The sequence below is a fragment of the Dama dama genome, chromosome 29, assembly GCF_033118175.1.
Source record: "Dama dama isolate Ldn47 chromosome 29, ASM3311817v1, whole genome shotgun sequence".
NCBI lineage: Eukaryota > Metazoa > Chordata > Mammalia > Artiodactyla > Cervidae > Dama > Dama dama.
In genome coordinates this window covers 18,796,634-18,811,542 of record NC_083709.1, presented here as the reverse complement: position 1 = coordinate 18,811,542, position 14,909 = coordinate 18,796,634, and the positions used below count along the sequence as shown (strand labels likewise).

General features: G+C 43.3%; 1 protein-coding gene across 4 annotated transcripts in view; it reads right to left on the bottom strand.

The window, feature by feature from the left end:
- KIF13B (kinesin family member 13B) overlaps positions 1-4,936 on the bottom strand; it is a 207,129-nt gene extending 202,193 nt beyond the window's left edge. For all 4 annotated transcript variants that reach the window (XM_061132637.1, XM_061132638.1, XM_061132639.1 and 1 more), the window contains exon 1: positions 4,787-4,936. In XM_061132637.1, coding sequence (XP_060988620.1) covers positions 4,787-4,841 — 55 coding nt within the window. In that variant the 5' untranslated portion in view covers positions 4,842-4,936. The remainder of the gene's footprint in view (positions 1-4,786) is intronic.
- Positions 4,937-14,909: the final 9,973 nt, after the last annotated feature.

Below are 14,909 nucleotides of genomic sequence, written 5' to 3'. Positions count from 1 at the left end.
TGTCAAACCTCAACATGAATCAGCCATAGATAAACATATGTCCTCTCCCTTTTGAACCTGCCTCCCTCACCTGTCTTCTGATTCCCACCTGCTCACTTGGTTTCGACTGGTCTCCTTCCTCTTCTGGGGGCTTCATTTTTCACCATGTTGCCCAGCAACGCCCTGAATCAGTTTATCTCACCCAGGCTTTGCAGCCTGCCCTGAGATCTGGCTATCTTTCTAATCATGCATGTGTCTTGAGACCCACACAAAGTTCTATTAATAAAAAGCTGAACGGCGCACATGGCCCGGCCACCCTGAAGCCAGACTTCTGGGCCCCCTGCAACTTGGCCTGACCTTTCTCATCTCACCAGTCTCCGGTCCCCCTGGCGGAACCCTCCTGCCAGGGAGGAGGGTTATCTTATCTCAACTCTGTGCCTAACCTAACCTGGCTCACTCCTACCCTTGTGCCTTTGTTCTCAGGCCGTACTTCCTTCTCAAAGAACCAATTTCCCCCTACTTCTCTCTTCTCCCACGGGAAACCGTTCCAACCATAAGCTCCCTCCCTCCACGCAGAAGACTTCGCTCATCACCAGGCTTTGAAGGATCTCTCTGAATTCCTACATTTCCTTCTCATACATCTGGCATTTAGTTACTAGCAATCTGCTACAGGTGTTTTTACCTTTCAGTCCTATCTTTTCATATGACAGTCATTTCCTCATGAGCATACAATATTAAGTACACTTTATTTGTTTGTCTTGGCCATGCCATGTAGCATGCAGGATCTTAGTCCCCTGACCAGAAATCAAACTTGTGCCCACTGCAGAGGAAGTGTGGAGTCCTAACGACTGAACCACCCAGGAAGCCCCACTGTAAAGCACACTTTAAAAAATATTAATGCTCTAATAGCAGCCAACACCAAGAGAAAGTGTTCAGGAAATAAAATTCCCCCAACAAGAACAACCAATCTCATTTTTTCACATTTCTTTCGAGCCCTTGCCTGTTCCTGTTGGTATTTTTACATAGTAGTATCATGATAGTAGGTCCAACCATACAGTTACACATAGTGTTTTACAGTCTGCTTTTTCTAACATAAGGAAGTCTTCCTTTTTAAATGGTTTTGATTTTCATCATTTTTAACGTCTATAAATATCTTATCCACTGAGATATTAGACTGTAATTCACTTAAGCACTGACTTCTACTTGACATTACATTAGTCTTTGTATCTTTCACCATAATGATGATTCTTCTCTGTGACTTTCACTGCATCAAGACTGAAATGCAAACCAAACCCTTGAGAAATCCCTGCTAAAATAAATGTATTGACCATGCTTCCTAACACCCAAAATAACCCATTTCACTGGTTTTTCTTCTTTCTAGCTAAATTTCTAACGTAATTTTTGGTTTCATCACACCTCAGCAAATGTACTTCCCAAACAGTTTTTTACCTAGATTTATTTTGATAGTTAATCTCACACATATTTAAGCCACGAGAAGTCCCTTGAGGAAGACAATAAAATCCCATACTACCTAATATAAGATAGACACCTGGCAGGCATTCAATGAATATTAAATATTTTTTAAGCCATCTACAGTTATAAAACATCAAATTACTGAACAGGAGATGTCGCTGACCTAACTAGTGCCATCAGTCATTCGTGTAAAACTTCAGCTCATTTAATTAGATTAGTTAATAATGCATGAACAGGTGTTCCTTGCAGTACACAGAACACAACCGGGTTACTTGGTGAGCTGTACACGTCTCAGAGATGACATGAAGAGACGGACAAACAGAACTGCAAACAGAACTCCCAGATCTCGTGACAAAACAAGCTTGACCCCTTTGACTTCAGCTGTTCAAGTTCATACTTCAGAGGAAGAAAAGCGGGGAAAAAAAGTCGTAGTATTAAAACTATGTAGAATTACACAGGCATGTGAATACAAACTGGAATGAAAGTAAGAAAATGAGTGTGAATTGTTATGGTGAAAGAATGTTGGAGACTTCTTCCTTTTTATTTTTTGTTTAAATGTATAATGTTTGTATAATGTTAAAATGTATAACAAGAAAAATATTCCCGACAAATGCATATTCATTAACCATTACAATTCTCGCTATTACTGAAGTAGGCCTAAAGCTGAATGTTCAACTAACTAAGTTCCCCAAGCCCACATATAGTTGAGCAAATGCAAAGAATCCAACCATCCACCTTAATACCTAAGCCCAGTCAGACACTGAATCACAGGAAGAACTTACTAGTACACTAGAAACTTCTTGCCAATTTAAGATTTTCCTTAACAGGTAGCTAATGGGATTCCAAGTATCATTCAGAATGATACATGGCAGAAACCAACACAATATTGTAGAGCAATTATCTTCCAATTAAAAATATTTTTTTTTAAAATAGAAGAAATATAAAAGAGAAAAATATTATACAAAAATAAGTAAGTCTTTATAGAATAAAACTACATCGTCCCAGGAACCCATTCTCATCTCATTCTCACTGGTAAAGTCATTTCTGAGATTGCTTCCTGCACTAACCTGCCAAGGGAGAAACAATTATGATGAAAAGTTTACCATTCATCATAATTATATACTATTACTTAATACATTAGTTTTCCCAGAAGTAATAATTGGTCAAATAATTTTTTTCAAAATTACTGGAAAGGGATATGGCTTGGTTTTAGCCTTTTTAAGCAAACTCTACACAGCAGTTTAAAAATCACTGGCTTTAGAATTTCACTCCATTGTATTCCACTAGATCCTCAAGATGTATGTAAATGACTCCTTTAGGACAAAATAGAAATAGAACCACTTGTAATTCTCTACAGCAATCACTGAAAAAAAAAGTCCACGTGCACTCAGGAACTATAAGAGATGGCACTAAATTAAAGAGGCAGTTTACCACAAATAATGCACTTCTATTTAAAGGGTAAAGGATCTATGCATACACCTTAATTTTAAAATGAGTTCAAAAGAACAGCTAACATCTACTCCAAAACTGTAAGTATTATCCTATGCATCCCTTGAAACTCTAATACTGACACTTACAATCAATGTCTAATCAATGACTATGTTTAAGTAAAAAGGATAGTACTTCCCCTGGAAAACTGAAATTCAAAGTAGGGGGAGGGGAAGAATGAAGAATTTTAATTGAGAGTTAGCTGCCTCTTTTTAGCACTGACATTTCCCAAGTTTTCTGTGAACAGGAAATTTTTAAAATGTGCTGAAATCACCCTTTCAGAATCAAATCCCAGCTACTTTGCCTTTTCTGTGGCTTAGTGTTTTGCCTTGTTTCTAAATCACTGTGATGGTAATACACTTGAAATGGACTGAAATAAAACTGCCTGAACTCCTTTAAGACCAGAAGCTTTCGGGAAACTTCCACAGTTCATCTAAGTTCTTTCATTGTGTCAGAGTGTGGAGTTAGTGAGGCCGAGACTGAAGACCCAAAACGTGCACTCTTTGAGAAGGTAAAGTAATTAAGTTCTTAGGGAAAACAACTTCTGTGTCATCTGACAGCCTTTAGCCGACCAAGCAGGAACAGGAGGAATCACCAACTCAAAAAAAGAAAAAATGCCAGTACGCCAACCTGTTGATCTGTGTGTCTCAACATACAGCGAAGACAACCAGAAAGCAAACCAATTTCTACACAGACCTAAACCACACTGAACTATGAACAAATAAGTTGTGAAAACGACTTAATGATTCTGTTACTTACACAAATGATTTGCACTGAGAGCCTTACCAATTGAAAAGTCGTCTCCTGGGACTCTAATGATTTCCCCACTAGTATTACCTGGTGTAGGAGGTGTTTTCAATATCTCATTTAAAGTAATTTGTCCCGTCACGAGCCTAGTTAAGCATTAAAGCCAAGGCCCAGCCCACCTCTTCTGACTTGAGTCAGGTTTTCTCTACTCCATCTGACTCTTTAAAGAGGATTTAAAATGTACTCGGTTTATCTGCTTTCTCTACCCTCCCTGCAGAATTGAGAGAATGCTTGAAAGATACAATTTCACAAGAATCTTGGCACCTAAGCTATTTATTGTTGAGAGATGACGAATATGACTTCAAGCAAAAGCAAAACTTTCTCAACAGTCAAAAAAAAAAAAAAGCGGGGGGTGGGGTGGAGGCGGGCAACTCCTCTCCCCAAGTTCAATCAAAGTATTTACAAGTCTTTCTGACCGTCCAGGTTAAAAGGGATATTAAAGTTAAACACCAAGAGAAAGGAGTTTTTCTCTAGAGCGCTTTCTCAGGAGTAAGCCCAACTCCCTGCTCTTCTTCCTGCCGCGAGCCACGGGTGAGCGGGGTCTGGACGCCTGGGCCACCGACGTGGGGCCTGGGGGTCCCCGGCTGTCCCGGCCAGGCCGGAGGGCGAGGACCCCCGGGGCGGGGCCGCTCTGACAGCTGGAGGGCCGCGAGCGGGGGCGCGCGGGGCACGGGACCCGGGGCCGGGTGGAGAAGGAGGAAGCGAGCCCGGGGCGCTGGACGCGGGCGCCCTCCTGAAGGGCAGGGAGACCGGAGGGCGAAAGGGCAGCGGGGCGGGAGCACCGGCGGAAGGGCAGCGGGATGGGACGTGGGGCCCGCGGCGCCCCGGGACGCGGTGCCGGCGAGGGGAGGGGCGTCCCGCGCAGGCGGGGCGGGCGCGGAGGACGAGGTTTCGGGGTGCGCTGGCCGCCCCCCTCGCCCGGGCGCAAATTTCAGGGGCGGGGCCGGCCGGACCCCACACGGCGGCCGCGGCCAAGGCAAGGGCGCGCCAGGCACCTGCCGCCTCCGCCGCGGCGGCCCCGGGCGATCTGGGCTCTCACCTCTTCGGTTCATGGGCCGGATCCGGACGGCCACTTTCACTTTGGAGTCTCCCATCCTGCCGCCGCCGAGGTTCTCGCTCGGCTTCCGTCTCCCGCGGCCACCGGGCAACTCTTTGGGGCTGACCGGGCAGGAGGGGGCTACGGGAGAGAGAGGCGTGGCCAGGGCGGGGCCTGTGGGGGGGCGGGGCCGGCCCGGGGCTCCCGGCGCGCCCCCGCTGCATGACGGGACTTGTAGTCCCCGTCGGTGGTCTTGGGTAGGCCGGCAGAGCTTCGGGCGCGCTTCCCTCTCTGGAGTTTGTAAATTCCCTTCTGCTTCAACACCATCCTCTCCCTTGTGGTTAGTACTGAGACATAAGCTGTCTATGAGCTGATACCTCACCTGAAAACAAACAGTTGAAAAATGGCATTGGCGACCTTGCGACCTCTTTCAGACTCATTTCCTGACAATCTTGTGTTTGATCCCAGGCTCAAATTATCTCCTCTGCCTGGATTGCCCTCCCCACCTTGTTTGCTGAAATCACCCTTGAAGGCAAATCAAAAGTTACCTCTTCCAGAGATCTTCATAAATCCACAGGTTATCCCGTACCAGCCACCCCCTATCCCAGTCAAGACCTTGGGCTCAGGCATCAAGCTGGGTTCAAATCCATCCTAAACAGTTTCCAGCTGTGTGACCAGACGAGCGATTTGACCACTCTGTGCTTGTCTTTTGCATATTTAAAATGAAGACCATGAGAGTGCCTACTTTATAGGTTCCTAGTCAGGTTCAATGAGTTAATATAGATGAAGCTCTTAAAACTCCCTGGCACATATGTGCTTAGTAAAAGTCATTATTTTGCTCAGTTATAACGTTTATGCTGCAACACTGTCTCTCCTATCTTGTATTTTAAAAACTATATGTTATATGTGTAACCTAGCCTGTAGTAGAGACTCGGTAAACATTTATTACATCAATGAATCAATGAGGTCACACTAAAATGTGGTTTTTGTTAAGCCCTAGCAGAGATGCTACCTGGTGGCCTGTGGGCAAGATGAGGCCTGCAAATATGTCACATCTGGCCCAATGGAATTGGCCAATGCATGAAAATTGGGAAGTTTTTACATGCAATGCTGGGCCTACATTACATATGAGGAATACTGGTAAAAACAGTCGCAGTGGCCACCTTTATAAGAGGCAGATCTGCTTGGATGTATTTAAATGATAGAATAGAACTCAGAACAGTTTTACAGATGAGTAAACACAGAAAGCTGGCAAGACTTGCCCTTGGGTCAACCATCCTATTGTTGGAAGAGCTTCAAAGAGTTGTCCAAAAGTTTAAAAATACCTCTAAGAGATGTTTAGTATAATAAAGAGATATATAGTAGGAGGAAGCAATATTCAGTATCCTATGATAAACCATCTCGGAAAATAATAAATATATATGACTGGTTGACTCCACTGTACCGCAGAAATTAACACAACATGAAATGAGCCTGATACAAAAAAGAAAGCAGTGTATGATTGCACTTATTTGAGGTACCTAGACTCATGATTCAGAGACTGAAGGTAGAATAGAGGTTGCTAGGGGCTGAGAGGAAGGGGAATAGGAAGTTAGGGTTTCTGTTTGGGAAGATTAGAAAGGTTCATCAACAACTGAATGGACATGAGTTTGAGCAAACTCTGGGAGATGGTGAAGGACCGCGAAGCCTGGCTTGCTGCTGTCCATGGGGGTTGCAAAGAGTCAGACACAGCTGAACAACTGAACAGCAAGAGCGACAGGGACTTCCCTGGAGATCCAGTGATTAAGATTCTGTGTTTCCAAGGCAAGGGGCACAGGTTAGATCTTTGGTTGGGGTGCTAGGATCCCACATGCCATGCAGCATGGCCAAAAAAAAAAGAAGGTTCTACAGATGGGTGGTGGTGATAGTTCCACAAGAATGTGAATATATTTTATGCCATTGAACTGAACACCTACAAATGGTTAAAATGGTACATTTGTTATATATGTTTTACCACAACTAAAACAACAGTATGTTCTACACCTGAAACTAATATGTTAATTATACCTCAATTTAAAAATAAGGACGGAAAAAGATTAAAAATAGAAAATGCAACTCCAGAGGCACTCTTTATAAGAAAGAAATTCCCTTCTTATAAAGAGTGCCTCTAGGGTGAGATTTCAGAGGATCTTCTCAGCTGGAGAAGCAGTAGGTGTTGGACAAAATCTTTTGATTTTCACAGCCCAGTAAACAAATTAGGAGAACCAATTTAAATTTTCCAGCTTTTTAATTTTACTAAGTAGATTCTTTAAAAACTAATGGACCGACAAATTGCTATTTACTATCAGTATCATTCTTTAAAAAAAAAGACAAGACAGGTCACATAGAATGTATTTTTATATTGAAATCATTTCCTGGCTAAAAAAACCCTCACTCCTACACTTTTGTCCTTCTTTGGCATTGAAAACAGCTTTTCAGGTGGCTCAGTAGTAAAGAAATCTGCCTGAGAATGCAGGAGACGCAGGTTCAAACCCTGGGTCGGGAAGATCCCCTGGAGGAGGAAATGGCAACCCACTCCAGTGTTCTTTCCTGAGAAACACCATGGACAGAGGAACACTGAAAAAACATCGCTGTGGCCCTTGAACTGATTACCAGAGTTTATTCTGGACTAAAACATATTTCCTATTAACGATCTCACAATATGCAAGTTATAACAAATAAAGGTTTGCAATGTGCCGAGGTTCCTGGGCATCCACTGTTCACTTGATATTTCTTTTACCTCGTGGTGTGGTATTCCCATCTCTTTAAGAATTTTTCAGTCTGTTGTGATCCACACAGTCAAAGACTTTGGCATAGTCAATAAAGCAGAAGTAGATGTTTTTCTGGAATTCTCTAACTTTTTAGATGATGCAGCTGATGGTGGCAATTTGATCTCTGCCTTTTCCTCTGCCTTTTCTAAATCAGCTTGAACATCTTGAAGTTCATGATTCACATACTGTTGAAGCCTAACTTGGAGAATTTTGAGCATTACTTTGTTAGTGTGTGAGATGAGTGCAATTGTGCAGTAGTTAGAGCATTCTTTGGCATTGCCTTTCTTTGGGATTGAAATGAAAATTGACCGTTTCCAGTCCTGTAGACACTGCTGAGTTTTCCAAATTTGCTGGCATAATGAGTGTAGCACTTTCACAGCATCATCTTTTAGGATTTGGAATAGCTCCACTGGAATTCCATTACCTCCACTAGCTTTGTTCATAGTGATGCTTCCTAAGGCATCATTTTACTTCCCATTCCAGGATGTCTGGCTCTAGGTGAGTGATCACAAAATCATGGTTATCTGGGTCCTGAAGATTTTTTTTTATAAAGTTCTTCTGTGTATTCTTGCCACCTCTTCTTAATATTTCTGCTTCTGTTAGGTCCATACCATTTCTGTCCTTTATTGTGCCCATCTTTGCATGAAATGTTCCCTTGGTATCTCTAATTTTCTTGAAGAGATCTCTAGTCTTTCCCATTCTGTTGTTTTCCTCTATTTCTTTACACTGATCATTGAGGAAGGCTTTCTGATCTCTCCTTGCTGTTCTTTGGAACTCTGCATTCAGATGGGTATATCTTTCCTTTTCTCCTTTGCCTTTCATTTCTCTTCTTCTCACAGGTATTTGTAAGGCCTCCTCAGACAACCATTTTGCCTTTTTGCATTTCTTTTTCTCAGGGATGGTCATGACCACTGCCTCCTGTACAATGTCACAAACCTCCATCCATAGTTCTTCAGGCACTCTGTCTATCAGATCTAATCCCTTGAAACTATGTCACTTCCACTGTATAGTCATAAGGGATTTGATTTAGGTCATAACTGAAATGTCTAGTGATTTTCCCTACTTTCTTCAATTTAAGTCTGAATTTCACAATAAGGAGTTCATGATCTGAGTCATAGTCAGCTCCTGGTCTTGTTTTTGCTACTGTATAGAGCTTCTCCATCTTTGGCTGCAAGGAATATAATCAATCTGATTTCAGTATTGATCATCTGGTGATGTCCATGTGTAGAGTCTTCTCTTGTGTTGTTGGAAGAGGGTGTTTGCTATGACCAGTGCGTTCTCTTGGCAAAACTCTATTAGCCTTTGCCCTGCTTCATTCCGTACTCCAAGGCCAAATTTGCCTGTTACTACAGGTATTTTTTGACTTCCTTCTTTTTCAGTCTAGTCCCCTATAATGAAAAGGACATATTTTTTTAGTTAGTATTAGTATTAGTTCTAGAAGTTCTTGTAGGTCTTCATAGAACTATTCAACTCAGCTTCTTCAGCATTACCAGTTGGGGCATAGACTTGGGTTACTGTGATATTGAATGGTTTGCCTTGGAAACGAACAGAGATCATTCTATCATTTTTGAGATTGCATCCAAGTACTGCATTTCAGACTCTTGTTGACTTTGAGGGCTATTCCATTTATTCTAAGGGATTCTTGCCCACAGTAGTAGATAAAATGGTCATCTGAGTTAAATTCACCCATTCCAGTCCATTTTAGTTCGCTGATTCCTAAAATGTTGATGTTCACTCTTGCCATTTCCTGTTTGACTGACACTCCAGGGCCTACCGTCTTGTTGGACATGGAACAACAGACTGGTTCCAAATCAGGAAAGGAGTATGTCAAGGCTTTATATTGTCACCCTGCTTATTTAACTTATATGCAGGGTACATCATGAGAAATGCTGGACTGGATGAAGCACAAGTTGGAATCAAGATTGCCAGGAGAAATGTCAATAACTTCAGATATACAGGTGACACAGCAGAAAGCAAAGAAGAACTAAAGAGCCTCTTAATGAAAGTGAAAGAGGAAAGTGAAAAAGTTGGTTTAAAACTCAACATTCAAAAAAATAAAAAAATAAAACTCAACATTCAGAAAACTAAGATCATGGCATCTGGTCCCATCACTTCATGGCAAATAGATGGAGAAACAATAGAAACAGTGACAGACGTTATTTCCTTGGGCTCCAAAATCACTGCAGATGGTGAGTGCAGCCATGAAATTAAAAGACGTTGCTCCTTAGAAAAAAAGCAATGACCAATCTAGCATATTAAAAAGCAGAGACATTACTTTGCCAACAAAGGTCCTTCTAGTCAAAGCTATGGTTTTTCCAATAGCCACGTATGGATGTGAGAATTCGACTATAAAGAAAGCTGAGCACCAAAGATGATGCTTTTGAACTGTGGTGTTGGAGAAGACTCTTGAGAGTCCCTTGGACTGCAAGGAGATCCAACCAGTCCATCCTAACAGAAATCAGTCCTGGGTGTTCATTGGAAGGACTGATGCTGAAGCTGAAACTCTAATACTTTGGCCACATGATGCAAAGAACTGACCCATTGGAAAAGCCCCTGATGCTGGGAAAGATTGAAGGCAGGAGGAGAAGGGGATGACAGAGAATGAGATGGTTGGATGGCATCACTGACTCATTGGACATGAGTTTGATGAAGCTCCGAGTGTTGGTGATGGACAGGGAAGCCCTGCGTGCTGCAGTCCATGGTGTTGCAAAAAAATCGGACACAACTGAGCAATTGAACTGAACTGAGCTGAACTGATCACCTCATAAATTTTCTTTTTAAAAGGCCAGTTCTGATGTAAACTTGAATCTAGCTTTTTGAACAGAAACAAGGAAGGCAGAAAAAGAGAAGGCTACCAGTTTCTGCAGAAACACTGTATTTCAATTTAAGCTCAAATTTCCAAGAGGAGAAAGCCCCTGAGGAATTGAAGAGGTGGGGGAATATAACAGGGAAGAGGTGAGGACTCTGTCTAAAGTTTCAAAATCATTTGAATTGTCCTGGAAACATGCGATTGGAAGAAATAACAGAAGCTTCTCAAGGGACTGTAGAGAAACACTCCTAGGAGCTACACTTCCTTTTGACCTCTATTTCACACTCATCTCCCTCTTTTGACTTCTGCAATAAAGGTGAGGCAAGTGCCAGAGACTAGGAATGCCTTTATCTTATCTGGGAAGATCTTCCTGAGATAGAGAGAAAGACTGAGATGCAAGTTACAACCTGCTGCCCAGCCCAGGACCCTGGGGGCTTTGACACCAGGTAACCAGAGAGCTCCCCTCACCTGGCTGAGAGTGCTGTCTCAGACTCCCTACAGGAGAGAGGGAAAGTCAAGGTTCCTCTCTTTTGAACTGAGAAAACTCATATATAAGGCACTCCTGTGGACACTGTCTTGCAAAGCAAGGACTGAAGAACTCTGATATTTATGATATGATATGATATTTATATCAGAACACTGATATTTATGGGGTAGACGCTGCAGTCAAGACAGTTGAATTTTGGCTGTGTTGAAAAGATGGGGCCCTCGGGTTTTTTGCCCAGACCCTTTGCAGATCTACTTATTCTAAAACAAATTGTTAATTCTACCCAATGCTCTGTGGTGACCTAAATGGTAAGGAAATCCAAAAAACAAACAGGAATATATGACGTGTGTGTGTATGCTCAGTCACTTTAGTCATGTGTAACTCTTTGTGACGCTATGCACTGTAGCCCTCCAGGCTCCTCTGTCCATGGGATTCTCCAGGCAACAGTACTGGAGTGGGTTGCCATGCCCTCCTCCAGGGGATCTTCCCGACCCAGGGATCAAACCCATGTCTCCTGCATCTCCTGCCTTGCAGGCAGATTCTTTACCCACTGAGCTACCTGGGGAGCCTGGATATTTGTATACATACGACTGTTTCACTTTTCTCTACAGTAGAAACTAACACAACAATGTAAAGCAACTATACTCCAATAAAAATTTAAAAATAAAGCCAACTTCCAGTTTACCATCTTGTTGCTTTGATCTGCAGTTTCTGCTGGTCCCTGTGCAGATTGAGAAAGACATTGTTCCCTAGAAGACTGTCACTTAATAGAATAAGGAGAACTCGCAAACTGAATGATCACCATGTGCCAGGCACTGTCCTAAGAGTTTACATGTACTAACTCATTAATCCCCACACTAACTCTGTGAAGCAGTGACCACTCCCCTCATCTTACAGAAGGGAAAACTGGACCAGATAAACTTATTGCAGAAGCCACTGTTCTGCTCTCATGCTCTGACCCCAGCTCTACAATACTTTACAGATGAAGTGTCCTCGGGCAGATTGTTCAGCCCGTAGAAATTTGAAACATCTAATTTTTACCATTTTATGTTCCAAAATAGTATCTAAAACCCTATTATAGTTTAAAAAAATAAAGGGGGAACTAGAAGCTACTTTATATATATATATATATATATATATATATTTTTTTTTTTTTTTTTTTTTTAAAGGAGGGAATGAGCTAATCTTCATCAGGGTGGGAAAAAAAAACCTTTCCAGAATAATTAAGGATTTCTCTGCATGCCTCGAATTCAGCTTTGCCAAAGCTCTAAGTTTCTCCAATGATAACTGTCTCTTCCTGTCCCTTCTGGTATTCTATGAGCATGGGAGAGTGTCTTTTTCAAGTCTCTCTATCTCCCACACCCAGTACAATCCCTGGTACTTAGTAAGTAGTCACTTGATACATTGGGGCAAAGATATTAACAACTCAGCATCGTGATTAACCGCAGACAGGTGAAATGACTTGTCTCAAGTCATCACAGGGCTAGTAAGCTGCAGGGTTGGAATGCAATCACAAATTTTATTCTGAAAATCTGTGCTGTTTCCACAAAGAAGACAATCCCTAAGTGTCCTTGTCTGTGTTTTTCACGTCAGTGCTCTTCCTGCACACACACCATAGCATTTATTTTTCAGATATTTATCAAGTGCTTATTACCAGGTATTGTGCTCAGCACCCCACATCCATGATCTCAGTTTTCACAATGATCCCATGAGGTGTGGTGATATGATTACCGCCTTTGACAGATGGGGAACTGAGACTTCACAGGACGAGTTAACTTGTACACTGGTCTGAGTAAGAGGTTCCTAAATGCAAATTCTGGGTCCCCCTGTGTGCCCTTGCATAGGCCTTGAGACCACGGCCGCCACCTCATCCTGCTTCACATAGCATCTGGTGCTTCCCTGGGTCTCTCAGCCTTTCCTGACGCTTCATCAGCCACCCACTGGCAGGACCACACCTGAATCTTGCCATAATCTAGAGGGTTCCACCTATGAAACTCAATAACTCATCCACGGCCTCAACATCATCCAACATGACTCACTGTCCTACTGCCAAGCGTGAACGCACTGTTTTTAAGCTCCAGCTCCTCAGCTTACCTGCTTCGTCGTACTCAGGCTCCCTCAGGGGCTCGTTTTTCTTACCTGCGTGCATACTAAGTGGCTTCAGTCACGTCCAAGTCTTTGCGACCCTTTGGACTGCAGCCCACCAGGCTCCTCTGTCCATTGGATTTTCCAGGCAAGATTACAAATGCCATGCCCTCCTCCAGGGGATCTTCCCGACCCAGGAACTGAACACACGTGTCTCAGGTCTACCTGCATTCTCAGTTGGGTTCTTTACCCCTAGTGCCACCGGGAAATCCCATTTTCTAACATCTCTAGTTTAAACTTCCCTCTCGACTGAGCCGTCACCACCACTCATGCCCTCCAAGTTCCCAAACTTAGGTCACTTCCCTTCCCTCGTGGTCCCATGCTTGGTCAGTGTCACGCTGTGATTTACAAGAAATACATATTTGGTCACTCAGAGGACCATAATCTTTGTCTCACATGTATTTCACCTTCATCAACAATTGCTTTGCTGGCCCATAGACTCCCCAAATCCTTGAAATTTTCTAAGGGTTGAGAATGATCCAGGGTGCCTTTCGTTGTGTTAATGAAGCGTCTTTCGGAATACATCTAAGGGTGGGGGTTGATTACCAATGGAACCAACCTGTGATTAACCTCCAGGAAGGGGGCTTGAGGTGAACTCAATCGCCATGATTGGCCAAGGATTTGTCAACCATGTGTTTGTAACAGAGCCTCCATAAACCCCCTAAAAGGACAGCTTTGGGGCCCATTTTTGAAGTTTCCACTTGGAAACTCTGGGCCCCAAGCTCTATAAGGACAGACACTCCTTTGTCTGAAGAAGTGAAAGGAAGTGTTAATTGTGTCCAACTTTTTGCAACCCCATGGACGTAGCTTAGCAGGCTCCTCTGTCCATGGATTCTCCAGGCAAGAATCCTGGAGTGAGGTACCATTCCCTTTTCCAGGGGATCTTCCTGACCCAGGGATCAAACCCTGGTCTCCTGCATTGCAGGCAGACTGTTTACCATCTGAGCCACCAGGGGACCTCATCCTCTATACCTCTTCATTCAGCTGCTGATTCCTATTCTTTAATATCTTCTTATAACAAATCTACTGAGTAAATGTGTTGTCCTGAGTTTTGTGAGTCGTTCCAGCAAATGAACTGAACCCAAGGAGGAAGCCATGGGAACTTCTTATCTACAGCCCATTGGTCGGAAGTACAGGTAACAACCTGGAATTGCAATTAGCATCCTGAATTAGGCAGGGTCATTGGAACCCCTAACTCAAAGCCAGAGAGTCAGGAGGACAGGTGACAACCTGGGTTTCACCACAGGCATCTGAGGTGGCAGGAGGTCTTGTGAGACTGAGTCTTTCACATGTGGAATCTGATCCTATGTCCAGGTAGATGGTGTCAGAATTGAGTTGAATTCCCAGTCACTGCTGGGGTCCAAGAATCACTTGTTGGTGTGGGGAGGCCCCCCCCACACACACGCACACGCACACACACACACGTGCTAGAATTGGGCCCAGAAACCCTGTTGGAGGAAGCACGTGCCCAAGTACCTTGGTGCCCACAGAAATCTGTGCTTGTTGGTCTCAGTGTGGCCCTCAGCCCCCTCTCCCATTCCTCCAGGGCCTTTACCATCTTCATCACTTTCCCCCAACCCTGAGTCCACTTCTAGTTACCATCCTTTCTGCCTCCTCCATAGCCAAGCTCCCCCGGATGATCTATACTCACTGTCTTCCTTCCTCACCTCCTTTAGTCAACCAAGTCAATCACGCTGCCAGCCCTTCAGCCCCCTTAGAACCATCCTGGCCAGGTGTACCATCATGCCTCAAATAGCAAAGCCAGCAGAGTGCCTTTCTGTTCTCATCTGACCTGATTTCTCTGTGATATTTAGTATTATTGACCATCCCCTTCTTGTTGGTCCTGCTTTCTGTGACATCACTCTGTTCTCCTTGTTTTAATCTATTTATTATTTT